The following is a 26,818-nucleotide window of genomic DNA, read 5'->3' as shown; positions in this document are numbered from 1 at the left end:
GTTACTGCCAAAAGTAAGATGCTTTCAATACGAAGGGAAAGGGAAAGGCAGGGCTCCAGACACAAACATTTTCAGCTCTGCAGGGTCGACCTGGCCATTTTCTATTTGTCCAGGGCGTTCATGCCACGGAGGTGCTTCTATGACACAGAAACCTTTCCCACCACTAATGGGATAAATAATGGTCATTTATTATTAACATTTTGAGAGTTCTTTTTAGGAGTTTTAGGAGATTCTCTGCAGAGCTGTAAGTGCCTCTTCCCCAACACTTCGGTTATTGCTTAATCACGGCCGAGAGCTGACTTATTACTCTCACTGATACGGAAAGGTACATAAATTATTATAATTCCGGCTTTATGTACGGGGTATGCCCAGGCAGCGAGAAACAATTCCCTTTCATGTGTGTTGTGACTCGCCGTTCTGTCAGCTTAGACTCAGGAGGGTGCCCATAAGAGCTCTGCTCAGCGGGAGCTCCCTTTTGCGTTCCCGCCACAGGGTCCACGGCCCCGCCCTCTTCCCCGGTAGGTTTCCGAAGTCCCACTCCCTGCCCCGCGTTGTTGCCTGGAAGACCAGGTCCAGCCCTCCCAACAGCCGCTACGGGGCGGAGACTCTGCGTAGGTTCCCGAAATCAAATACTGCAGGGTCGAGTACTTCAGAGGGCGCATGCGGCAACCTTCCTTTTGCTATCGCGAGGTTTCGTCTTCCCGGAAGTGGTGGAGGACCGTCCTCGAGAACGGCGTCGGGATGTGTGGGGGCTGTGTGGAGAAGGAGTATCCGAATCGGGTGAGCGAGTGGGCGCCGAGAACTTCTCGTTCTCCAGGCCCATGGCCAGCCCCTGGAGCTTCTCGTAGCCCCGGCTGGCCTTCCCTGAGAGGCCGGGCGCGGGCCGATCCAGCCGTTCTGCCCATTCCAGTGACCCGGTAGCTGTCTTTAGGCACTTGAGGGCGGGGGCGGCCTATGGCTGTCCGTTCCGCCGGTCCCCCAAACTGGCGGCTGACATCAGCCGTCACTCCGCTTCTCTCGAGCTCCAGGGGACAACAAAGGAAACCCCACCACCGCCACCACCAGTCCAGTCTGACTACGAAGGGACACGCCCCCCCCCCCATTCCCTCTTCACATTCTCAAGTTTGATTTGGTGAAATTCACTTTTCTTACTGAATTCTAGCGCTGGAAGGGACCTGTGAGGCCATTTGTTATAACCCAGTTTTGCAGATGAAACTAATGCCCATAGAGGAGAAATCACTTGTCCAGGTTCACATTCCCTTAACAGAAGAGCCGGGGCAGAATTCAGGTTTCCTGACCCTTCGTTACTTTTTGAAAAATCTCGGCTGCTCTCAAGCTCGGGAGGTTGTCAGAGCTTGTTACTGCCATTCATTTGTATACTTATTGAACGTTTGTGTATAGTTCGATTACTTTGCTAGGCCAGAAAGGGACACCAAAGAAGAAATAGACAGCTGTCATTGCCTTCTGAGGAGTATGTGATTAACAACAACAAAAAAATGAGTAGTACAGTTGATAAATGCTGTTCAAGTTCAAAGAAATGGGAGAGAAATAGCGCTGCTCTCCCGAAAGGAAGGTGGACTTCACTGGGGACTTGAAGGCCAGTGTGACTGGGGTAGAAAAGAAGGAAAGGAGAAGCCAGAGGCTTGGGAAATGTAACAAGAACAAGGATTCTTGTAATGGTTAGGAGGTAGAAAATCTGTAGTTGTCTCTGTCTCTGAATACTTACTCTTTGGGGAAGGATATACAACAAGAACACTCCCGGTGCAACCTCCTTGGGAAAAGTTTTAGCTTCATATCAAATCAAATGATTTGATTTGATCTTCATATCATATGAAGATATGCATACGGAATGACCCGGCAGTTCCATCCTAGAAAAATAAATGCGTTACATTTGTTCCTGGGCACTTGTGTAAGAATGCTTACAACAGCATTATTTGCAGTCGTACACCGGAAAAGTGTGATACAGTTAGAGAATGGAACGCCATGAATGAATAATGAAAGTGAATTAGTTAGAGCAGTGGTTCTCAACCAGGTGAGATTTTTGCCTCCCAAGGGACACTTGGCACTATCTGTAGACATTTTTAATGGTCACAGCTGGGGGTACTACTGACACCTAGTGGGTAGAGGCATTATATTGTATATTTATGTTTCATATACTTTATTGTGTTTCTCTTTCATACTTTTTTACAAGTGTAAAAAATTTTCATGAATCCAGTAAGGAACACTGCACTTTCCAGAGACCACAGGAGGAAGGTGTTTGTAGTGAAGAGGATTAAAGAGATTAGTTTGGATTCTTAAGAATTGGGCTAATCAAAAGACTTAAAAATTGTACTAAGTTTAGATTCTATATGTCAGGCCTTGGGCATCCATCAAGAAAATCTAATAAGGAAATAATTCTGGAATCTGTTACTTAGGAGAATGAATCTTATGGCTGTATATTGAGGTTGTGGTAGAATGGAAATGTAAAAGGGAGAGCCCTACAGAGTATTTGGGAAGCCATGGCAACAGTAGTGTAGGTGTAAGACCTCCTCTCAAGGAAAGAATTACTGGACTTCAGCCAGTTTAATGGCGGGAGGAGCTATAGATGATCTTAGTGTTTTCATTCTAGGCAGTTGGGAAATTCAAAGTATCATTACAGAAGTTGGAGGCATATGGAGAGACAATGAAATTGAGGTGCACACAGGTTGTTTTTATCATGTTTCCTTCAAGATTGAGAATGTAACATCCAAGGATTCAAGTGAAAATACAAAATTGCAGTTTAGGTGCAAGATTCAAACAGATGAAATGGGGCGCCTGGGTGGCTCAGTGGGTTAAGCTGCTGCCTTCGGCTCAGGTCATAATCTCGGGGTCCTGGGATCAAGTCACGCATCGGGCTCTCTGCTCGGCAGGGAGCCTGCTTCCCTCTCTCTCTCTCACTGCCTGCCTTTCCATCTGCTTGTAATTTCTGTCTAATAAATTAAAAAAAAAAGTTAAAAAAACCAAATGAAATGATTTGTTTTTTTGGGAAAAGAATATGGAGAATCAAGCAGAATGGAGAGCTTCAGGGAATAATTAGGAAAGTGAAGATAAAGTTTAAGAAGAATAGAGAAAAGGATTGAGGTGATGGAGCCTTTCATTGGCACTTTTTTCTGACTTTATATTTTCTGACTTTATTCTGTTCTAAAATAATTAAAGGGCTGTCATTCTGGAATTTCAGAAGGCAGATTTAGAAAGCATTAGTGGGTGGATGTTATTGGATTGTAGGCTTTGAATCAGAACAAAGAACTTTCTAACAGGTTTTCAAAAGTGGAATGGGCTACCATTGGAGAAACTGAACGCTCTAACTGTTGTTCAGGAGAGACTGACCATTTGATCTGAAAGGTCCTTCCAACTCTGGGAGTTTTTGAAGTCATGTGATATTTCTGAGGGCAGTAAGAACAGAAGCCACTTTGAGCTTAGCAAAGGAAAGGACAATAAGATGATGGTAGCAAGTATAGTGTACTCATCCAAAAAATTGTCAGAGAAAAATAATGGATTAACATGTCAAGAAGTTCTAAGTGTGGAATGAATAAGTAATATTTATCTTTGGTTTCATAAATTTTTCTGGAGATTTATGGTAGATACTTTTCATAGATGAGGAATGCTAGTCTTAGAAGACAGACATAGGGGTGTCTGGGTGGTTCAGTGGGTTAAAGCCTCTGCCTTCAGCTCAGGTCATGATCCCAGGGTCCTGGGATCGAACCCCACATCAGGCTCTCTGCTCAGCGGGAAGCCTGCTTCCTCTCTCTTTGCCTACTTGTGATCTCTGTCAAAGAAAAAAAAAAAAGACAAACGCAAATAGTGAAAGAAAAAAATTTGATAAATTGGACTTCATAAGATCAAAACTATCTGCTCTTCAAAAGATATTATTTAAAAAACCCAGTAATAACTCTTACAACTAGATAAGATAAACAACTTAGCTTTCAAAAGACGGGCAGAAGACTAGGCGCTCCACACGTGTAGGCACCATGAAAAGATGCTTAACGTTATTAGTCATGAGGGAAATACAAACTAAATACAAATACAAACTAAATACAAATTTAAAACTACCGTGAGATACCACAAGATGAGGATGGCTAATGTAAGAAAAGACACTGTACCTCAGGTTGGTGAGGATGTGGAGCAACTGGAACTCACAGTGCTGGTGGGCATAGAAAATGGAAAACTAATGGGCAGTTTTAAAGTTTGCTGGACCATATTTTTCCCATCTGATTTAGCAGTTCCACTTCTAGGTGTTTACCGAAGAGAAAGGTATATGTTTACAGAAGACTTAATGAATCTTCATAGCTGCTTTATTCATAATAGCCCCAAACTGAAAAGGACCCAAAAGTCTTATCAACACGAATCCATGCCATTTGGCAATGAAAAGCAATGAGCTACCAGTACAACGACATAGATGATTAATATGGACAGAACAAAAGAAACTGGACGCAGAGAGGTATACTGCATGGATCTATTTGTATAAAATTTTATAACAGGTGAATCTATCATCTAGAGATAGGAATTGGATCAAGGTGTGCCTGAGGTGAGATAGGGGTAGGAGATAGACTGCAAAGCCTGAAGGATCGCCTAGGAAGATAGAAATTTTTATATCTTGGTTGGAATAGTGGTTAAAAGTGATTCACCTATTTTATTTATAGAAGCTACACTTCAGTGATGTTTATTTTTAAGAAAATCAAAGCAAAACACCCATTCTTAGTAGCTGGAAATTTATACTTTAATCCCAATGCCTTTCCCCCCTTTAGTGGTTAAGGTGATGTGCCTGTGATTTAGTATCTCCCAACTATATCTGCCCGCACAGAGTTAATCTCTTCCTTAATATATAGCAAAGAGCCACTCAAAAGGGGGAGGTTCACTGTGGTGCTGGGAATCCAGGAAGGCTTCACTGTGGCATCACTTAAAGCTGGTTTTCCTGATAGTTCTAAGCTCTTTGGAATAGGAAGGAGGTGACTCCTCTAATCCTTCACTGTGCTTTTGCACAGTATCAGGCACATAGCTTCATTGGAGAAGTGTTCATTTGACTGATTTTTAGTCACACCAGCTGTTAAAAGTACTCTGTGTACTGGTCAGAAATGAGGTTGATGTAGATTATTGATAAAATGACTTTCTGAACTATTATTAGTAAGCTTTTAGCAAAGACCTCTCTTGAGCAACTTCCGTTGTTTACAGTTTCTCGGTGATGAAGCAAATCCCTTTCTCTTTTCAATGCCCTGGTGTCCGTCTGATGAATTGCAGAGTTTACCTTCTCTGCCTGAATCACACATACCCTTAAGGACTATCATCTGTAGAGATGACAGTTTATTCTTGTTTGCTTATTTTGTGTTGTTTTTTAAGACATCAGAAAATGCTGTTTCAACAATCAACTGAGCATCACAGTTTTTTGTTTTTTGGTTTTTTTTAAAGATGGATAGGTAACAGAATGCCACCTTTCTTTTCTTTCTTATTTTTTAAAGATTTTATTTATTTATTTGTCAGAGGGTGAGAGAGCGCACACAGGCAGGCAGAGGCAGAGAGAGAAGCAGGCTCCCCGCCGAGCAAGGAGCCTGATGTGGGACTTGATTCCAGGACCCTGGGATCATGACCTGAGCCGAAGGCAGCAGCTTAACCAACTGAGCCACCCAGGCGTCCCCTGAGCATCACATTTTATAAGATCATTTTTATCATTAGTTCAGTATTTCCATTTTGATTGGATTTTAATTCTAGTTTTATGCTATGCCTCATTTAATGTTGTTGGCTATTAGATTTTTCTAATTTTTCCTTTTCACATTTTATATTATTAAAGGTTCATTAAGTTTCTAAATATCCATTTGCATTTAGTCCTCTCAAACACAGTTGCAGTCCTCAGAGACTTACAGCTTTAACACTGCATCAATTTTATTTGCCATAAATAGCACTTCTAGGGGAAAGCTAGTAATTTCAAAAATTACTTGGTACAGACTTCAAGCAAGTAAATTCTGGCCATGTTTTTTTGCCTTTAGAAATTTTTAGTCTATTAATTATTTTCACTAAGGGTTTTGAAATAGAAGAAAATTAAATTTCTATTTTTAATGTTTTAGGGTAACATCTGCCTGGAAAATGGATCTTTCTTGCTGAACTTTACAGGCTGTGCAGTGTGCAGTAAGCGGGATTTTATGCTGATCACCAACAAATCTTTTAAAGAGGAAGATGGAGAAGAAATAGTTACCTATGATCGTAAGTAGACTTTTAATTTTCATGCAGTTCTAGTAGCAGATACTGGCTTTTGAAAGCTGATATGTTATACCTACTGATATGTTGTGTTTTATGAGGCCTGTTTCAATATTGTATTGCAAAAGAGTTGCTAGTTTGGTTTTTAAGAGGAAAATAAAGATGCTAGCATCATCAGACTCTGCATAAGTGACTTGCAGATAACTAAAGCTTATGGTTCAGGTACCATTTTTTGTTTGTTGTTTATTTTTAAAGTCTTTATGCCTTCTGAAACAAGAGAGACTTTTTAAATTTTTATTTTTATTTATTTTTAAAGATTTTGTTTATATATTTGACAGAGAGAGACACAGTGAGAGAGAGAGAACACAAGCAGAGGGAGTGGGAGAGGGAAAGAGAAGCAGGCTCCCCCGCTAAGCAGGGAGCCCGTTGGGGGCTCGATCCCAGGACCCTGGGATCATGACATGAGCCAAAGTCAGACGCTTAACGACTGAGCCACCCAGGCACGCAAAAGTGACTTTTTTTTAAACCTTAGGGTCATTCATGTGAGGTTTCTTTTTTTACTATACTCTAGTACAGTGATATCCTCCAACAGCTACTGAAGTGTTTAGGGCTGTTGGCTGCCATATAAATTACCCCGGGGATGTTACGGTTTTTTTAGTCTTGTTTCTGCTCTCATAGCTTATTTTTATCTCCCATCTCATCATCTGTCTGTTGTTTCTTTTGCTGTGCTATCTTCATATGCTGCTTCTCGTCCTCAATGCTGGGGAACCAAATAAATTATGTATGATAGAAACAAGTCAGTTCTAAGGTTGGCACTCTTAAGAATTTTTATGAGTAGATTAAGTATATGTACTTATAAGTCCCCAGGTATGGTGACAAGACATTAAACTGGTCACACCCCCTTTTTGCTTGTTTCCTGGTTCTTTGGTATGTTCTGAATATATGAGGAATAAATGTGCAAATAATGATATTAAAAAGGAATATAAAAGATTCTAAGCCTTTAGAATTGAAAATATTAAAGTAGAGCAGTCTTTTTCTTTGTATTAGGCATAACGCTTTAAACTCCTTTAGAGAGGTATTAGGACATAGTGGTAAGAGCAAGGGCTCTGGAGCCAGAATGCATAGGTTTTGAATTCTGTTTTCAACACTTCTGCTAGTCTTGCTAATTAATTACTTAACCATGGTGTGGCTTTGTTTCTTTATCCTTAAAAAGGTGAGAACAATAGTATCTATCTCTTGGGGTTTTGAGAAGATTAAGTAAAGAGATAAAAAGTATTTAAAACAGTATCTGGCACACAGTAAGCACTCAATAAATCATAGTTATTATATGTTTTTACTAGAGTCTTTTGTTATTGTTAAACTCACTTTAATGTCTAGCATTGGCTTTTTATTTATGATTGTTTTTAGTAGCACAATTTCTCCAAGTTCTAAGAATGGGAATTAATATATGCCTGTTAATCTCTGAGTCATTATGTAGCGTTGCTATGTGATGGGTTTTGGATTTCTTCTCAAGGTAGATACTATAATGGGTTTCCTACTGCTGTGTTTAAATGTATCCATTAAGATTCTTTTAAAGCATCACCATGCTGAAAATAGAAGTTTTACTGTCTTAAGACACCTTCCAAGACTTAATCATTTAAGACTCTCTCTGTTTCGGCAGATCTGTGTAAGAATTGTCATCATGTAATAGCCAGGCACGAGTACACATTCAGTATCATGGATGAATTTCAGGTAAATGTATAAATGTGGTATGTTATTGTGGGGAAGGGGGAATAATAAAAATACTTTTGTAAATCTAGATATAGTTTTAACAATTGAAGTACTAGTAAGTTTTAAAGGAGACTATCCTTCTACTTGTGTATGTTAAGAGAGACACTTTAGATGTGAGTGTATCTATTCAAACCTGTCTCCGTAAGAATTACAAATCAAAATGAATGCCTTAGAAATGGTATCTCAGGCCCGTCATGTTTGTTGATAAAGAATAGCACATTGTGGGTTCTTATGAGGTTACGGTTGTGCCTGTTTTTTTCTCTATCCAGTTATGTAATTGCATATTGTTGGTTTTATAAGTGTTGGCCTGCCCACTGCCCCCCTACTTGTGGAGCATGGAAATTCTGATTACGAGGTTATCCTTGTCTTCCCTCACAGACATGTAGACTTGGGCAACTCTGTAGTCTCAGTTGTGGTGAGTCATTTTAATATAATTCATTAAGTAAAATGAAAGGATGGGTGTATCTAGGTTGGAGGAAAGAAGCTGGACCACCATAAGGGTCGAGAATAAGTATTATAAGGATGAGGCCCTGTATGGAGCAGCAGGCAGAGAGAGAAGCGGCTCCCTGCTGAGCAAGGAGCCCTGTAAGGTACTTGATCCCAGAACCCTGGGATCATGACCTGAGCTGAAGGCAAATGCTTAACTGACCGAGCTACCCAGGTGTCCCATGCAGGGGAATTTTTTTTTTAAGTCCTTCAAATTAGGGTAGGATTTTAATGAGAAAAAAAGAATAATCTTCCATAACAGAATCTTGCAGTATGAGCACTCTTGTTCATTTGTATTTTAGTGTAGAAGAAAGGTCAGAACCTGGCCTGATATGTTGTGGTTAATCCGTACAATATCTTGACCATATCTTCTCAGCATCCAAAAATTATGCCTCAGAAAATGTTCATATGTTATATGTAACTTAGGGCAAAGTCAAGATCTCAGTGAATGAGTAGTGGCCAAATAGGGGAGGGAGCATATCATGGGCTTAAAGGAGCAGCTCTGTCCTTGCATGAGAGCAAAGGAGGGCTTATAGCCATTTGTGGAAGCTCTTGAAGCCCCTGTGAGCTCTTTAGAGTATTAAGATTGCCCTAATGAAGCCATTGTCTTATCACTGCCATCAGAGCCAGGTCTAGCTGATTTCCCTTTATGACTGAACACAACCATTTTCAAAGCTGCCCCAGAAATGACACTGGGCATAGGAAGAGGAAGATAAAAGAAGATAGCTTATATTCACGATGTATAGACAGTGAAATTCTCTTGGGAAAAAAAACCTGCTCTTAAACTGGCCTCTCCACCTCATCTTCTCACCATCTGCTACCCTCCGCATGTATTCTATATCCTGTGATGAGAGTCATTTCTTGAAAGTGATGCTTTAGGCCACTGCTTTGGCTTTTCCATAGCTCATTTAAGCTATAGTGTAATAGTTGAGCTCTGGACTTCAGGGTTCTCATGGGGCTGGCCACTTCACTTTCTCTTCTTTCCCACTAGTCTCTTTGGCTCACCACACATAGCATTGTCCAACCTCAGACTCTTCCCTCCGTCCCAGTAGAGAGGAAGATATTTCTTCCTCTCGAACTCCACCCTTTCTGCATTTCCTCATCTATGTGCTCTCTATCCAGCATTTTCTTTGTCTCCCTGGGATTTAAAATATTTCTGACGATAAATATACTTGATTCTTCTCTGGTTAAAAAATAAGTTAAAAATCTTTTCATTTCACTCAGCTACCTCTGAGATTCAACTTCTAATCATCTCTGTCCTTCCTTTTGCTGCTCTACTTGAATAGGTCTTTACCCGATTTTCCTTATTTCCCTGTGCTTCTTTTAACCACCTGCAAACCAGTTTTCATTTTCACTTTACTAAAACTATTCTCTCAGAGGTGTCCTATAATGTAGCTGAGTGCTGTGACCTTGCCTCAGTTCTAAGCTCTTTTAACATCTCTCCTGGGTCTGGTTTTGTCAACCGTAGTGGTTTTGAAGGATTTCGTCCCTTAAGGTCCATAGTGCTAGACTTTTTTTCTTTCTTTTTAAATCATTTTGAGTCTTCTTTTGCTTTTTCCCTGGTGTGCTTTCCTATTGTTCCCTAACTGATTTTTTCCCCTGAGCTTTGGTCTCTGTTCTGGAGCTTCTCAAATAGTGAACACACTCACACTCAGGCTCACTTAAAACCTATCAGCTGTCCCCCAAATGTCCTTCTTTGTTGCTAACACCCTGCCTGCCCTTCTTTCTTTCTTTTTTTTTTAAAAGATTTTATTTATTTATTTGACAGAGAGAGATCACAAGTAGGCAGAGAGAGAGGAGGAAGCAGGCTCCCTGCTGAGCAGAAAGCCCGATGCAGGGCTCGATCCCAGGACCCTGGGACCAGGGCCTGAGCTGAAGGCGGAGGCTTTAACCCACTGAGCCACCCAGGTGCCGCTGCCCTTCTTTCTTTCTTTGTTTCTCTTGCCTTTTTTGGCCTTGTTGCCACACCTCATGTTAAGGACCGTACCCACTCAAACCTAAATTACTGTGGCACAGTTCTGCGTGCTGCTGTCAAATTAATCTTGCTCAAATATATCGTCCTGTCGCTCTTGCTACTCCATATGGCATATGCTTGCCCTTTGCCTATCACTGTCCTTATTCATGCTTTTTCCTTGACTTGTCCCTTTCTCTACCTTCAAGTCAACTACATCTTACCTCTTTCAAGTAGAACTTAAATTCTGTCTCCTCCCTCCTCTTGATAGTCTAGCCCATACTGCTTTCCCCTTTCTTTGTACCTACAGCAGGCCCTGACTCATAGGGATAGCCACTTGGAAACTTCCTTCTCAGCCTAACGGGCACAAAAACTCTTTGTTCTCAGCTTTGCTAGCCTTCTTCCTTGTCCCCATTCTACCCCAGCACCTGTTTCACTCCAGCAGTAGTTCAGGTTCAAGGTGGGATTCCCCACATTGGTAATGTTTGTTTTGTATTAAATGTCTTATGGGCAAAAGTAGGCAGAATAGTGTTTTAACCTCCACCACCCAGCCTTCAGTTTGCTTTATTTTGTATCTCACCATTCCCACAGCTCCCTACAGGATTATTTTGGATCAAATCCCAAGTATATCACTACTTCTGTTAATATTTCTGTACATATCTCTAAAAGATAATTCTGTTTTTAAAATAACCACAATATCATTGTTAAAGTGAGATTTTTCTGATGGCACAAGTAGGGGTGGAGTAAAGACAGAAGTATAGAGTTTAAACAGAAAATACATTATAAATGATTACAGGTATCCTTTATTTTTTATATCACCCTAAAAGCCACTGAAAGGACTGTGTGTTTGCCTCAGAAAACAAAAGAGGAACAGTGAGACTGCCTTCTGTTCCTCTGTGGAATAGGGAAGGAGAGGACTTGGGGTCAGAAATAATAGGTAGTAATAGAAGAAAAGGGCCCTGGGCCCCTCAGAATAAAGCAAAGGATCTGGTCGTCCCAAAGGTGATTCCACACACTCCACCCTTCCTTCCAAATCTCTATCCCTGTGCTTTGCCCAGGTGGAGCCTTTGAGGGTCTCCATGAATGACTGAGGAGAATTCTTATTCTTTTGGCCAGTTTTGTAAAAGGTGTCCTGACCCTGGCAGCACAGGGGATTGTGTTCCTTGCATTCCAAGTTAGAATTCTAGACTTGTTTTCCCACAGAAGCATGCTATGTATGGCTAGATTCTATAGTACTTGTACAATATGAATTTGAAAGACTCCCTGGAATTTCCTGGCAACCTAACTGCTGTGTACAACAGTGCTTCTGTGGGAAACTGCTTTTGAATTCCAAATAATTGACCTACAGTGAAATTTGGATTCCACACCAACTATAAATGAAATATTTCAAATGTAGTCAGTCTTACTTATTTAATATCCTTTCCAGATTATACCACGTGTTAGGTTTTTTCTTTCTCTCAAGATAGATTGTACATTTTGCAAGGTCAGACGTTGTCCTTGCCTTCTCTCATGTCTGCCAGTGCTCCTAGCACATTGCAAAATATTTAGGTCCTTAATAAAAACTTGTTGATTGGTGAAAACTCAGATGTTTGTCTAGCTTCATACATTTTCCCATTTTGACTTTATTACTGTTTTCTTCTTCATCTCCAGTTAGAGGTTCAAATCCTACTAGTAATGTCTGTCAGGTGAAAGTGGAAGTATTTGGGAGCAGTAAAAGAGGGTATATGTATAGAAGGTAGATTTTTATTTCATTGTTTTAGAAAGATTTCTTTATTTGGGGGGGAAGGGGTAGAAGTAGAGAATCTTCGGGCAGACTCCTTGCTGAGTGCAGACCCCCCATTGTGGGGCTTGAGCTCATGACCCTGAGCCCATGACCCAAGCTGAAACCTAGAGTTGGAAACTCAGCTGATTGAGTCACCCAGGCATCCCTATTTCATTTTTTAATTTATGAGACCTGTATTTGTTCTCTGAGCTTTGGCCCCTATTTATCTCTACCATGTGTGTAGACCAGACCTTGAAATTAAGTGTGTTTTTTTTAAGAAACAATCTTTCTCTTGCCACAACTAAGCTTACCTGTAGGAAACAGAAATGCAGTTCCCTGGTTCTAAGTCTCTGAACCATACTCCTTGTTTATCTCTGTGACCCTCTCTGTACTGACTGTACAGACCCATGAAACACAAACTGCCTTGACTGACCAATTTTTCCCAGACAGCTAACAATCTCAGTTTGAAGTGTGGAAATACAAATAAATTTAGCAGTAAGTTTGTTTTCTTTTTATTTATTTATTTATTTATTTATTTATATGTGAGAGAGAGAGAGAGAGAGGCAGAAGCAGACTCCCCAAGGGGAGAGAGAGAGAGAGAGAGAGAGGCAGAAGCAGACTCCCCAAGGAGAGAGAGAGAGAGAGAGAGGCAGAAGCAGACTCCCCAAGGAGCAGGGAGCCTGATATGGGATTTGATCCCAGGACCCTGGGATCATGACCTGAGCCAAAGGCAGATGCTTAACCATCTGAGCCACCCAGGTGCCCCGTAAGTTTGTTTTCTTAAAGAGGAAAGTTTTTAAGCAAAAGTTTAAAAGGAAATATGTGTATATAGTTTATGATCCATATTAAATATTCTAGAAGAGGATAACTATAAAAACAGGACTTTGCCCTAAGAGTTTTCCCTAAAACAAAGTATCTTCTGTCACCAGTCTGATATTTTTAAAAATTTTAATTCCAGTATCATTAACATACAGTGTTGCAGTAGTTTCAGGTGTATAAGATAGTGACTGAACCCTTCCATACAACACCCGGTGCTCATCACAGCACATGTACTCATTAATCCCCGTCCTCCGTTTCCCCCATCCCCTTCCCCTCTGGTAACCATCAGTTTTTTTCTCTACAGTCTCTAGAGTTCTTAGTTCGTGCCTCTCTCTCTTTTCCTTTTCTCATTTGTTTCTTAAATTCCACATATGAGTGAAATCATATGGAATTTGTCTTTCTCTGACTGACTTCCTTTAGCATGATATACTCCAGGTCCATCCATTGTCATTGTAATGGCAAGATTTCATTCTTTTTTTTTTTTTAATCAGCCTGGACATTTGTTAAGCCCAAGAAACATAAACTGCTGAAATAGATCATATTCCAGACAGCTAGCTACCTAAATATGAGGCATGACAGACAAGTGGGTTTAACTTAATTGTTTATTTTCTTAGAGAATAAAAATAGTTGTTTTAGTTTGGGATCTTTCATTTTAAAAAAACATTTCTGTTGCTCAGTAGTCTTAAATAATCTAGGAAGGAGCAACTCTAAGAATAGGAATTTGTCCTTAGGGACCCATACTCATATTGCTTCACTACTTTATTTTATTATATTTTAAAAGATTTTATTTATTTATTTGTGTGTGAGAGAGAGAGTGAGCACAGCAGGGAAAGCAGCAGAGGGGCAGGGAGAAGCAGGGATCCTGGTGCAAAATTCGATTCTAGGACCCTGGGATCACAACCTGAGCCGGAGGCAGATGCTTAACCGACTGAGCCACCCGGTCGCCCTGCCTCACTATTTTAAATAGCAGCACTAGGGGCACCAGTTGAGCATCTGGCTCTTGGTTTCGGCTCAGGTCGTGACCTCAGGGTTGTGAGATTGAGCACCCTCCCACCACCCCCACCCCATGGGGCTCTGTGCTGAGCGTGGATTTTCCCTTTCCCCCTGCCTCCCCCCACAACTCCCCCTGTCAACTAATGCACACATGCACACACTCTCTGTCTTTCAAATAATTAATTAAATAGCACTAATCAAGCCCAATATGTGTTTGGATTTTTTTTAAATAAGAGAGGGAAGGTGGGGGGCGCCTGGGTGGCTCAGTGGGTTAAGCCTCTGCCTTCGGCTCAGGTCATGATCCCAGGGTTCTGGGATTGAGCCCCGCATCGGGCTCTCTGCTCAGCAGGGAGCCTGCTTCCTCCTCTCTCTCTGCCTGCCTCTCTGCCTACTTGTGATCTCTGTCTGTCAAATAAATAAATAAAATCTTTTAAAAAAAAAGAGAGAGAGAGAGGGAAGGTGGGAAGGGGCAGAGGGAGAGGGGAGAGAGAGAATCCTAAGCAGGCTCCATGCCCAGCATGGTACCTGATGTGGGGCTCCATCTCATGACCCTAAGATCATGCATAACCTGAGCCCGAAATCAAGAGTCAGATGCTTAACTGACCGAGCCACCCAGGCACCCCTAACCCAATATGTGTTTTGAGTTCAAGAAGTAGCCATGCATTTCCAAGTTGACATTCTTGGCATACATAGTAAATAGACTGTCAGCATGTGTTCAATTTACATAAACAAAAGACTCCAGGATACACAGATTAAACCTAAGACATCCCTGATAGGTGTTGAAGAAATTGATCTAATGTGCAGAGGGAATATCCATTCCAATTTACAGAGAATAGCTTGATCAGAGTAAATTATGAAGTGTCTTTCTCCCTGTTCCTCAATGTAATTATGCACTTTATCTTGTTCTAGGAGTACACCATGCTCTGTCTGTTATGTGGCAAAGCTGAAGATACAATCAGTATTCTCCCCGATGACCCTCGACAAATGACTCTGTTATTCTAAGGATCCTCTGCAGTTCTGTAGTTAACTGTGTTGTGTTGGTTTATAATACAGCAAGCCTCATGGTTTGTCTTACTTCATTTATAATGGGAATTATTTTGCATTTTTTTTCCTGCTTACACTTAACTATTCTTTGAAAGAAAAAATAATTTAGGGGATTATGTTCTTCTGCTGAGCTCTTCTGCTAAAGTTCCCAGTTCACATCAGAGTGTAGAATCTCTGTTAGAAGTTATGTGGCTAGAAAATAAAACTAGAATAGGAATATACCTAATGCCCAGATCTTTTGGGTAATAGGAGTATACCTAATGTCCAGGGTTCCTTGGAGAATGATTGATTCCAGGACTAGGGCAGTGACTGTACAAAATGAGCTTGAAGCATTTTGTGTCAAAAGAAAAGTGCCCCCCAAAATCCCCAAAACTCTCCCCCCAAAACCCCATAAAACACAATGACTGGGAGTATGTCAAAGGGACAAAAGGGCTAACAAAAGGGGCTCCCCGTGACTGAAGTTGGAATAGTTTCAGCAATAAAGTAAAGTAGTACTGAGTTATAACCCAAACACTAAATATCCATGAGTCCTTACTGACAGAGCTAAATGATTGAATCAAGAAATATGTAGATTGGAAGAATAGACATGCAGAAGAATTTCAAATAATATATGTAGACACTCCCCACTCCTTAAGGGTGGGTTATGCACAGCAATTTCCTTCCGAAGAGTAGAGTATGCAGAGGGAGAAAAGTAACTTTACAGTGGAAGAACCAGACAAACACTAGCTCAACCAAATGACCAAAATTAGCATCCTCAATGATAATCCTATTGATAATGGCATGTACCCTTGATCTGATGTGCTGAAAGCGTACTTTACCTTTGTGGTCTCCCTCCCCCAAACCCATAACCCCAGTCTAATCATGAGAAAAATATCAGAGAAATCCCAGTTGAGGGCCAGCTTTCAAAATAACTGATCAATACTCCTCAAAATCGTCAAGGCCATAAAGACAAGTCTGGGAAACTCGCACAGCCAAAAAGAGTGTAAAGAGACCTGAAAACTAAATGTAATGAAGTGTCCTGGGACAGAAAAAGGACATTTGGTTAAAACCAGCAAAATATCTATGGGGTGCCTGGGTGCCTCAGTGGGTTAATGCCTCTACCTTTGGCTCAGGTCATGATCCCAGGGTCCTGTGAGAGAATCCCGCATCAGGCTCTCTGCTCAGCAGGGAGCCTACTTCCCTTTCTACCTCCTTGTGATCTCTGTCTGTCGGGTAAATAAATAAAATCTTAATAAAAAAACAAAAACAAAAACCAAAAATCAGCAAAATCTGAATAAAGAGTGGACTTCAATTACTAGAAGTAAATAGAATCACATCAACTGCTCCAAAGAGATCTTAAAATATCTCACCTTGTATAGTTGAAAGAACACTGGCTTGGGTGTTGGAAATCTTGGCACTTAGGTCTCTCTGCCATTTGGTAGCAGTATGACCATTAAGCAAAACATAACTCCGGTCGTTAGGTCCCATGTCTATTAGATTGGGCTAGTAAAAACTGATATTTTACTTCCTTCACAGTATTGTTGGAAGATCCAAATGAATAATGAATGTAAAATGCTTTAGAAAGCATTATAAAGTACTATATGCTAAAAGATGGGTTTGGTTAGTTCTTCTCATTCTAAGACCAAAACTTCAAGGGTCAGACATCAGAAACAAAATTGTTTCCTCTTCATATCCAAGATGTTTGGAAATTCTAAACTAAAGCTTTGCTTGTAAGGGAAAAAAGTGAGTAAATGTTCATTGTTGATACCAGGGAAGTTTTATTATATAACAGGAAGAAGAAGAATACTGCTGAGGTTTATTGAGTACCTACTGTGTGTCCGGCCTTTTTAAACACTTAATCCTCATTAACAACTCCATGAAGTAGTAGGTACTATTGTTATCCCAGTTTTAGCGCCAAAGGAATGGAACCACAGAGATGTCAAGGAACTTACGGTCAGACAACTAGTACAGTGACTCTGTCTCAGCACTACTGTTCACGACAGATGAAGTATAGGGGTCTGGTGAGGTGAGGAAGAAGTTGAGAATGTTGGCAACAACACTCTGAGGGATCTAGGCATGTCAGACCAAGATCTGTTATTTAGAAAAGTTAAGTCATCTAGGCCTTAGGGTTCAGTTGTGTTATTCCTGGAAAATGTTTTCCACCTTTCTGCAAATCTATATCTGACCTGCTGAGGAAATCGTTTGGTGAAATGGATCCAGAAAGCAGAGACAATGCTTCATTACTTTAAATAGCAGCACTAAGCCCATTATAGCCTCTGAATTGTCCCTTCTTGGAGTTTGCTAATGCTTCCAGCTTAGTCATTTGGAGCTCAAGAATATGATTTTATAAGCCCCAACTGACATTCCTCGTCTATTACAGGCTGTATAATTATCTGTCTGTTTTGGACTATATATTACTAAACTTAAAACACAAGATCCTATCCACATTGGTCATTATTAAACTAACTTTGTGCTGTGTTTTGTGACACTATTTTCTAGAATTCTTCTATGGATCTAATCAAATAAACACTTATTTTTTTTTAAAGATTTTATTTATTTATTTGACAGAGATAACAAGTAGTTAGAGAGGCAGGCAGAGAGGGGAAGGGAAGCAGGCTCCCTGCTGAGCAGAGAGCCCAGTGCGGGGCTCTTATCCTGGGACCCTGGAATCATGACCTGAGCTGAATGCAGAGGCTTAACCCACTGAGCCACCCAGGCGCCCTGCAAATAAAGACTTCTTAAACCCAGTTCTACTGAATCCATATTTTTCTGTTCAAATAAAGGGGAACCAGGCAAACATATCATTTTTTTTTTCACTTCCCTTTCTGAGAGACAAGAAAGAGAAGGAACGATCTATAGGTGTAATTGGGAAAGTGGACTTGTCCAGGCACCTCATTCTTAGTCTGCACGCTCCATGATGTATAGATCTGGTGTCTGCATACTTAGGCTCTTGGAGTCAAAGCTCAGCGTGTTTGCTTTGTTGTTTTAGGTGGCCCAGTCTTTCTTAAATGGTCTTGGCTTCTTCCGGTACTAATTAATTGATATGTGATATATTGTGGGCACAACCAGATATGGTTCATTACTTATAAGGAATTATTAAGAAGTATATATTCACTGCTCTTTATCAGGGGATCAAGAATTCTTTGTTTCATTCTGCTTTTTTTGTTAGTAAGGCTAAGTTACTTCACTGAATTTGAGGCCCTCAGTTTTAGGTTGTGTGTTTCTTGACTGTAGTAGTCTCTATTGTGAGATGCAGTATGGTTAGATAGAAAGGAAACCAAGAGACCTAGTTCTAAAATGAGCTTTGCTGGGGCACCTGGGTGTCTCAGTGGGTTAAAGCCTCTGCCTTTGGCTCAGGTCATGATCCCAGAGTCCTGGGATCGAGCCCTGCATTGGGCTCTCTGCTCAGTGGGGAGCCTGGTTCCCTTCCTCTCTCTGCCTGCCTCTCTGCCTACTTGTGATCTGTCAAATAAATAATAAAAAGAAAATCTTAAGAAAAAAAAAAGAATAAAATGAGCTTTGCCACCTGCTCATGTTGGGACATTGGGCAGGTTATATGCACCTTGGCTCTTCAGTGGAAAAATAGAAATAATGATGTCTCCTGCACAAAGTTGTAAAATCAAATGATAAAACATAAGTGAAAGTGTTTTTAAGTTGTGCTGTGTTGTGTACAGGCAGTCAGTGCTGTTTCTGAAGGAACTCTGAAATAGAGGGAAACACTATTGTATTTAATAGTACGATTAAAGGCTTTGGGGCACCTGGCTTGCTCAGTTGGTTAAGCATCTGACTCTTGATTTGAGCTCAGACCTGGTCTCAAGGTTGTGGGATCAAGCCCCATGCTGGGCTCTATGCTCTGTGGGGCATCAGCTGGAGGTTCTCTCACTCTGCCTTACCAACCCCCTCAAATAAAGAAGTCTAAAAAAAAAAAAAAAAAAAAAAAAAGCAGACTTTATAGTCAACTGACCTGGGTTTAACATCCAACTCTGCTACTTGGAGCCACCTTCTTGGCAGGTGTCTTGTTCACTTACCTTCTCTTTAAAACAGAGAATTCTTCACAGAGTCAGTACAAGGATTAAGTAATCCAGTTACGTACTTATGCAGTGTGTGAGTGTAGTAAACATTCAATAAATGATAGTTTGTCATTTATTGAGGACAGTTGTGATGGTGGTGATAAGATATCAGATTTGAAATCACTAATCAGATTCTGGCTCAGTGTTTCTTAAACTAAGGAGATAAGCTGTGGGAACACAGGGAAATAATAAATTTTAGTCTGTGTACCTTGATCCTCTAAAATCAGTTGCCCCAAGCTTTATTTTTTGTTACAGCCCTCAGAGAAGTGACTGTCTCTATCCCTGCTCTAAATCAAGTGGCATTATGTCATCTCTCTGGGAATGCTTGTTTATGAGACCCTTCCTACTTCCTGAGTGCCCCTAGGGAAATTTGATTAAAAGATTGAAAGTGAGTGATTATTTTAAGCTTTGCCATGTCTTGTTTATGACCATAAACTGGTACTTCTGAGGCTGTAAAGGGAGACAAACAAGATGAAAAATAGAACAATTTCTCAGTTCTCTTCATTTTAACAACCGCACAACTAAAGGTTTAGTAAAAACCAAATGTGCTTGTAAGAGAAGTGTCTCCAGTCCTGCCATGCCTGTTCCCTCCTGAGCCACACTGGGCAAGTCCCTTTCGAAGCATGTAGCATTTTCCCTGCCCAAGTGAGGAGCACTTTTCCTACCATAATGGCTCTTACTGACTCTCTGCAAAATCACTTATAGCGTTAATTCCCAATCCTTCAGGAATCTTTAAATAATTCCTTCAACTTGAGCCTCAGGGGAAAGACCCAATACATTGTACTGGCATATCAGCCTGAAATTGCCTGTGGCCTCATGCCAACATCTAGGACAGCTGCTCTGTTATTAGACATAGCAACAGACTTCAGCACTATGGAGATCATGAACAAATCATACTAGCATCCGATATGAATTCTGTATTTCATTTCTTCAGAGAAGCCATTTGTCTCTGCAGCTATTGCTCTAAAATCAGTGCTCAGTCCTGCCTTCCAAAAACTCATACCCCAGCTCTTGGCTTTAAGAGCAGGAATCTTGAAAGGCTTGAGTTTTTGACAGTCAAGTTAAGGGTAGCCTTAATTTAGCAGACGGCCCTGCAAAAGGGTGCCAGGGGATTCCCACTGTAATGCTCAGGTTACCCCTTTTGAAATAAAGCACCATGGATGGCATAACTTCAGTTGAAGGTCAGACAATAAGGATCCTTAACCTCTATTCTGCACTGACTTCTCAGATGACGCAGGTACTTGGAAAATAGTTATGGGGATGCCACAGGAAAGGGATCTCCCCCCTCAGCATTGGGGTTCGTAAGCAGTGTGTCCAGTTTGGAGAACTGCCCCTTCTGGGCTTCAGTGAGGAAAGGAGAATGTTCCAACTAGTGGTCCAAGAAGGAGAGGTGAAGTGAGTAGTTTCCAGCAAGAGGTTTGTGAGGCAAAGTGACAGGGCAGTGGCTTCTCAGCAGGTATCTTTCCAGAACATGATAGGACCTGGCCTTGGTGGTGCTTGTGCCTTTGGAGTCTGCCTGTACTTGCTGAAGAATCTGGGGGCACTGTCTTTACAAAGCCATTTGGCAGAACCCTGTTCTCACAGAGAAGGGCTGTCATGTTGGCAGGTTATGAACGTTGGATGGTCTAAAGGGAGGCCCTCTTCATTCCCACCCTCATGGAAGAAAAAGTGAAATCAGTCATTCATGCCTATGCTGGTCTGTCTTGTGCCTGTATCTGGGAACATGTGAGTTTGAGAAAGACGAGGGTAGCATGGAACTGTGAAAAGGAGGGAGTCGGTCCTGCTAAGGATCAAAAACAAATATGACTCAGCAAGGTGATCAGGGAAATAAGTACTCTTTGTGTTCCCAGGAACCGCACCCTCCACACCCTTGCTGTCAGTTAAAGTTGACCAAATTTGTGTCCCAGCAACGTTTCCAAGTGCAGGTAATGCTTGGCTGGCCTAGTACCTGCAGTGATAGTGACATCTTCCTGATTGAAGTTCTCTACCCAGCCTCCCAGTACTCTCCACTGAAAGGCTTGCTGCCTTTTCCTCCCCTTTACCTCTCATTACCTGCCCCTGCACCCCCCTGCACTGCTGCCCCTGCCTCTGTTCTGGAGGAGCCATTAAGCAATAATAGAATTCATACTTCCTGCAACTCCACCTGCCACCACAGACCCGGGCCAGAGCCTGCTCTCGACAATCATCAGGGTGTCACCCGGATCAGAGCCTTCCTCTGTCAAGCCTTTGTGCACTGCCAGCTCTCTGTCCAACCTGCAGTTTTGTGTTACCCCTCTACCCTCCATCGAGGAAGAAGACACAGGGAGCCTGGCTGTTTGCATACCTGCCCTTTATTGGACACAGCTAGCAGCCTGGCTCTAAGCCCTTCACACTTCTCAGACACCGCCCATAAGGTTTAGGAAGGTGCCATCATTCTGTGAAGGGCCAGAGCCACCCAAATCTTGGAGCTCCAAGTAGAATCACCAGGCAGAAGGTTGGGGGAGGGAAGGGAGACCAGGTGGCCTGGAAGGGCAAGGCTCTTCAAGAGGAAGCTTTGGCCCAGCAGTGTCTCCTGTGGGCACACTAAAGCCTCGAGAAAGATACCAGGGGCGGGATGGGGTAGATCTGTGTGCTGAGCAGCTCCTGTCTATATGGCAACTTTGAGGAGACGCTTGATGTCAGGCTCAATGTTGATGGTAGGGAAGGTACGGCTGTAGCGGCGGAAGGGCTCCCCCTCCGGCCCAATAAGGAACTTCTCAAAGTTCCAGGCCACGTCGGAGCGGCGCACCGGGCTCCAAATGATGAACTTGGGGTCGGTCATGAGGGAAAATGGGTCATCATAAGGGTAGGGGAGCTTGTCCTTCAGGTAGGCGAAGACAGGATGCTCGTTCTGACCATTCACCTCACACTTTTGGACAAGAGTGAAAGTGGGCTGGAATCCACCCCCGGGGCGGACATACTTGAGACTGTTCAGGATCTCCTCATTCTGACAGTTCTCCTGGGGGAGGAAAAAGACAAAGAGCATGGAAGAGGGAAGGGGGAAATAGAAGATCCACGAAAACCTTTCACCCTTCTATAGTCCCTTCCCAGGACTATTCTCTTCTGTGTAGCTCCCCTGCGTCCCCTGTTCTTTTTCCTTCTTCCCAACTTTGCCCTACTCTTGACTTGGAGATTCCCCATTCAGAGCTATTGTTTGACGGTTTGCAAGGCCATTCCTGAAAATTCTTGCAGTTCCTAGCTTGGCTGTTCTTACAGTGAATGATTTAGCAGTTTTGAACTGCTGCTTCTCTCTCTAAACTACCTTGAACAGTTCTTAGGATATCTGTCTGAAACTTCAAGGTACCTTGAGTTCAGGGCAGTAGAAAGAAAGGAAAAAAGAGGCTCAGGTGATGCCATCTAGAACTCTCACTTTTTTGCACCCACCGCCCCCGCCCCCGTCACATAAACAGTCACACACACGTCCAGGCAAACCTTCCCCTTCCCTCTGCTCTGATTTTGCCTCTGTTGTTTCTGATTACATGTGAGTATTGAGTAGAGCCTCTGCCTTTCATCTTGTCTTTTCCTCGATCTGAAGTGTAAGTGGGAGGAAGCGTTCATGAAGAAAGACCCCATCCAAGGAAGTCTAGCTTTCAGGTGCTACAAAGGCAAAGTAAATTAGAGATGACAGTGGATGTATGCTAAATGGAATTGCTTAGTGACCGGCAGGGATGATTTAACAGGATAGAGTGTTTAGGATTCTGAAATAGGCCAAGGGAAGGAAAGCTAAGTGTGTACTTGAGGTCTACCGTTGTGAATGTGTGGTTAGCATTCCTTTTACTTCCAGACTGCTTTCCCAAGACTCCTCGCACTCACTCACTAAACCCAGCTGTGAGGGCTTTAGCTCTGAGCCTGTTACTTGTCTTTCCCTCCCCCTTGCCATCCCTGTCCTATCCCTACTTGGCATTCTCCACCCCTGAGAACCCCAAAAGGCCCATGGAAACCCTTATTTTCCACCCCTTCCCCTGGGTCTAAGAGTCAGATTTCTCCTTGTGGGAGAAAGTTCTTGCCTCTGACGTATTAGAACCAATCAGTACAGTCAGTTCCAGGCCATCAAGACATCTTGAGCCCAAAGGTGATCTCCATTAGACTCCTTATCTCTTAATGTAGACAGCTGGCGGGCTACTGGTAGGTTACAGATTCCCTCCAGCCACTAGCTAGCCTGATGGGGGAAGGGTGGAGACACCTCTGGGGCGGAAGAGATACCCCTCAAATGGTTTCACCCATTCTCTCTCAGGCCTGGCCAAGCCTAGAAACAGACTGAGACAGGGAAGCAAGAGTGACAGCAGTGATGGTCTGGACTCAGGTTTGTCACAGCCAATGACACTTCAGCCTTCCCGCTGTGTATCTACTAATCAATTCCTTGCCATCATGCCACTGTGAATTGAACTGAGGGGGTTATAATTAGAGGGTTCACTTGAGGACATTCTGTCTGCTGGTGCTGTTAAAATAATAAGTGAATATAGAAGAATCCCTGAAAGAGAATTTGAGGTATGTGGGCTGAAGATCTAGAACTTGACCCGGTAATCAGAGACAGAGATTTGATCCCTGTGTGGAACATACAGACACAGACACACCAAAAAAAAAAAAGGAAAGAAAAAAAATCAGAGACAGGTGCACGTGACACCCAGAGGAGACCCGTACACGTTGAGTACCCTGAGCTTTCCACCAAAATCATTCTCCCCTCAGCTGATTTAAAACAGAATCCTTCAACCGAAATAATACAGTTGCATTTGCTTTCACTTGCATATTACTTTATATTTTCCAAGGGTTTTTTTTTTTTTTTTTTTTGTATATCTTACCCTCTGAACCTCACAATTATCCTGTGAGATAAGTGGCATTATCCCATTTACAGATGAGGAAACTGAAACAGATAAATCAAGTGACTCTTGCATGGGCACAGAGCCGCGAAAGAGCAGAACCACATCTAGCTGCAACTAAGGTCTCCTGGGTCAGTTCAATCCTAGTGTGAGGGTTGATCTTCTGTTTCCTTCCACTCATCCTCTCAGCCGGTATTTGACAAGTGCATTCTCCACCGTGGAGAGACATTGAGAGAAAAGCAGATGCGGTACCAGCCCTCCTGGAGCATAATGGGAAGACAATAAACAACAAAATCCCACCCTCTGTACTGAAGCCTAGACAGTTAGAACCCCATGTACTTCCCCTTGGTATTCACCTGTATCCAAAGACCTAGATTAACAAATAACTCCAATTCCAGACACTCCAACACACATAGTCACTCTCCATCCCCTCTTCGCCTACCAAAGCTTCAGCACTCCAACTTCTTGGGTACATTACAAGGCACCCCTCACCTGATGTCCAAATTGGTTGCAAGGGAAGCCAAGAACCACCAGGCGCCTGGGGAAGCGGCATTGCAACTCGTTGAGCTGGGTGAAGTCCCGGGTGGTCGTGCCTCAGAGCGAGGCCACGTTCTCAATCAGCACGGCCCTGCCTCGGAACGTGTTGAAATCTACCTTCTCCCCGTCCAGGCTGACGGCACTGAGGTCGTAGAAGGACTTGGCTATGTAAGCCATGGTGAAGGGGCAGAGTGAGGTGTGCAGAGCGGTGGCAGAGCGGCGGCAGCCCACTTCAGGGTCTGTTATAGGGGTGGGGAGGAAGGAGGAGCCTGGAAGGACAGGAAGGATTTCACAATGGGGCTTTGAGCATCCCCAGGATGACTTAGCAAAAAAAAAAACGGTCACCCACCTAGAGGTGCTGTTTCAACAAGGAGGTGGCTCCTCCTGTTTACAGACTCTGAACAAAGCCACCTACCTGCCCCACCCTGCTGGCAACCCGGGAAGGGCCAATTTGATATCTATGTACAAACATGAATAATTCACTCCTTGCAGGAAACTAGAGCCCCAAAGGTCAAATGGGGAGGAAAAAAGGGAGGGAGGGATGCAGGATTGACTCTGACTTGCCCCAGCAAGTCGTTCTCGCTTGGCACAGACACGTATTGTCGGCTGAAGGCCAAGCGGTGAACTGCGCCATTGAGAGGTCAGGGTCTGCCAAGATCTGAAAGATGAGGAAGAGAACTGGGGGGCATGTCCCCTTAACTCAGACCACAACCAAAATATACATATGACTGGCACGTAGTTTTCTTTGGCTGTTGTTTTCCAAAAGCCTACAAGCACAGGGATCCTCAGAAGGACAGTGTGCTTTTTCTGGAAATAATTGCTTTCAGGGGGCTCAGCCAGGCTGAAGAGAGAAAGTTTGTTTTGGAAAGTCTTCCAGTGAGTGGTGCTGCTCTGCCCTTGCCCCTCTGCATTGGCACCGACGCCCACACCGTGTCCTCCACTCTGCCTCCTTGGGTTCGTGAGGAGGCCGTCAGTCATGGCCAGGTGATGGTGAGGAGCCACAGGGCAGGTGAGTGACCCCCAGGGCACGAGCTACACCTGCCTCCTCTCAGACAAAGGCTCAGTCCCCAAGACTTCTCCCGACAGGCTTGTGCTGCTCATCCTCCCCACCCCACCCCAGAAGGGAACATGCAGGTAGTCAAAGCTTCGATGGTTCTAAACCCTGCTGACCTGCCCAGGTTTTCAGCACCAGCCGTGCAGCATACTGTGGCCCATCTGAGGACCCAAGGGAAGGCCTAGTGCTTCACTTCATTATTCCAAGCACCCAGCAGCTCAAATAAATCCGATTAAAAAAAAAAAAATTAAAAAGTCTGGATTTCTCCATCAGGAAGACTGGCGATTAGCCCTGACCTGGCTCTGGGACTTTTGGGAGTGTTATTTCAATAATAATGCAGATGTTTACTAGAGAGTGTTTTCACAGGTACTTGTCCATTGGGAACTGTCTTCTAGAACCAAGAATAAGCAAGGCTTGGGAGCAGCTGGTATTTAGAATCTGATTTGCTGAGAAGATGGAGGAACTACTCACCAGGGAATGCCCAGCTGTTCTGTCTTCTGTAGCCCGTTCCATGGCTGTTCATAACACGTGGGGACCCATGTCCCCACTGGCTGCTCCCTCAAAACAAGCCTCCATTACTTGAGTGGGAATGGAATCTTTGGCCATTAAAAGAGGTGACAGGAAATGCAGCATAAAGTGTGTCGCCCAATGTGTTCAGGTAAAGTTCCTAAAAACAGCCAATAAACGTCCCTACCAGGCCACTGTGTCAGAAGAACTTGGCTCTGACAGTAGGCTAAAACTTCAGCACGAACTTCTCAGACTTACCTGCAGGCTGAGAGCTTCCAGGACTCTCGGGCATCTGGGCACCTCTTACTGGCTGCCCTTCGGGGGCCTCTGTCCAGGATGACCATGGAAGTTCCTGAGCTGGGGACTCCCTCTCCCTCTCCCTCTGGGACACGCCATCCCTTTTCTCCAAGAACAACTTAGGACTCTCTATCATGCAGGTTCCCAACTTTCATGATTGGAAAAACCTCTCTTAAAATACCTTTGTCTCCAACTTTACCTCAAACTGGCTCACTTCCCAGAAGCTTATTACTTTGGACATGCACTAACAGGTGTGTGATTCCCACGGCTTTCCACAGGGGGGTGGTTGTTCTGGAAACTGCACTGCCTTAGTGTGCAAAAAATCTAGGGATGTGGTTCGACTCTGGCTACAGATGAGAATTGCTTATCGAGATTTTTCTAAATAGATGTTGCTAAAAGCTTTTCCCTCCAGAGATTTCAGTTCCGATGTCTCTGGCCATGACTCTGCCACGGTTACTTGAGGCCCTTAGGCACGTTTCCTTACCAGCCGACTTTGTGTCATCACCCTCC

At 43.0% G+C, this 26,818-nt stretch overlaps 2 protein-coding genes across 4 annotated transcripts; one reads left to right on the top strand and one right to left on the bottom strand.

Moving 5' to 3' along the window:
* Positions 1–662: 662 nt before the first annotated feature.
* On the top strand, positions 663–26,136 carry CHURC1 (churchill domain containing 1). 3 transcript variants are annotated; one of them, XM_044231293.1, is made up of 4 exons: positions 663–780; positions 6,075–6,210; positions 7,865–7,935; positions 25,871–26,136. In XM_044231293.1, exons 1-4 carry the CDS (start codon positions 742–744, stop codon positions 25,937–25,939), a joined length of 315 nt encoding a protein of 104 aa, XP_044087228.1. In that variant the 5' UTR covers positions 663–741; the 3' UTR covers positions 25,940–26,136. The 3 variants fall into 3 exon arrangements, with proteins under 3 accessions (XP_044087228.1, XP_044087229.1, XP_044087227.1); XM_044231294.1 differs by lacking the exon at positions 25,871–26,136 and adding an exon at positions 8,353–8,418 and having other exon boundaries at positions 665–780; XM_044231292.1 differs by lacking the exon at positions 25,871–26,136 and adding an exon at positions 14,895–15,064 and having other exon boundaries at positions 671–780.
* GPX2 (glutathione peroxidase 2) lies at positions 21,391–24,707 on the bottom strand. Its single transcript, XM_044231288.1, has 2 exons — positions 24,406–24,707; positions 21,391–22,055 (listed from the first exon to the last, which is right to left on the bottom strand). The coding sequence occupies exons 1-2, from the start codon at positions 24,625–24,627 to the stop codon at positions 21,705–21,707; spliced, it is 573 nt and encodes a 190-aa protein (XP_044087223.1). The 5' UTR covers positions 24,628–24,707; the 3' UTR covers positions 21,391–21,704.
* Positions 26,137–26,818: the final 682 nt, after the last annotated feature.

This window comes from Neovison vison, chromosome 13, assembly GCF_020171115.1.
Source record: "Neovison vison isolate M4711 chromosome 13, ASM_NN_V1, whole genome shotgun sequence".
In the NCBI taxonomy this organism is placed as follows: Eukaryota; Metazoa; Chordata; class Mammalia; order Carnivora; family Mustelidae; genus Neogale; species Neogale vison.
The sequence above is the reverse complement of the archived record's forward strand: the minus strand, read 5'-3'. Positions and strand labels throughout refer to the sequence as shown.

Excerpts from the sequence above, each read along its gene's own strand:
- CHURC1 (XM_044231292.1), top strand. The coding sequence starts at position 742 with ATGTGTGGGGGCTGTGTGGAGAAGGAGTATCCGAATCGG. Across the intron at positions 6,211-7,864 it reads AGAAATAGTTACCTATGATC|ATCTGTGTAAGAATTGTCAT; the intron begins GTAAGTAGACTT and ends CTGTTTCGGCAG. Across the intron at positions 7,936-14,894 it reads GTATCATGGATGAATTTCAG|GAGTACACCATGCTCTGTCT; the intron begins GTAAATGTATAA and ends ATCTTGTTCTAG.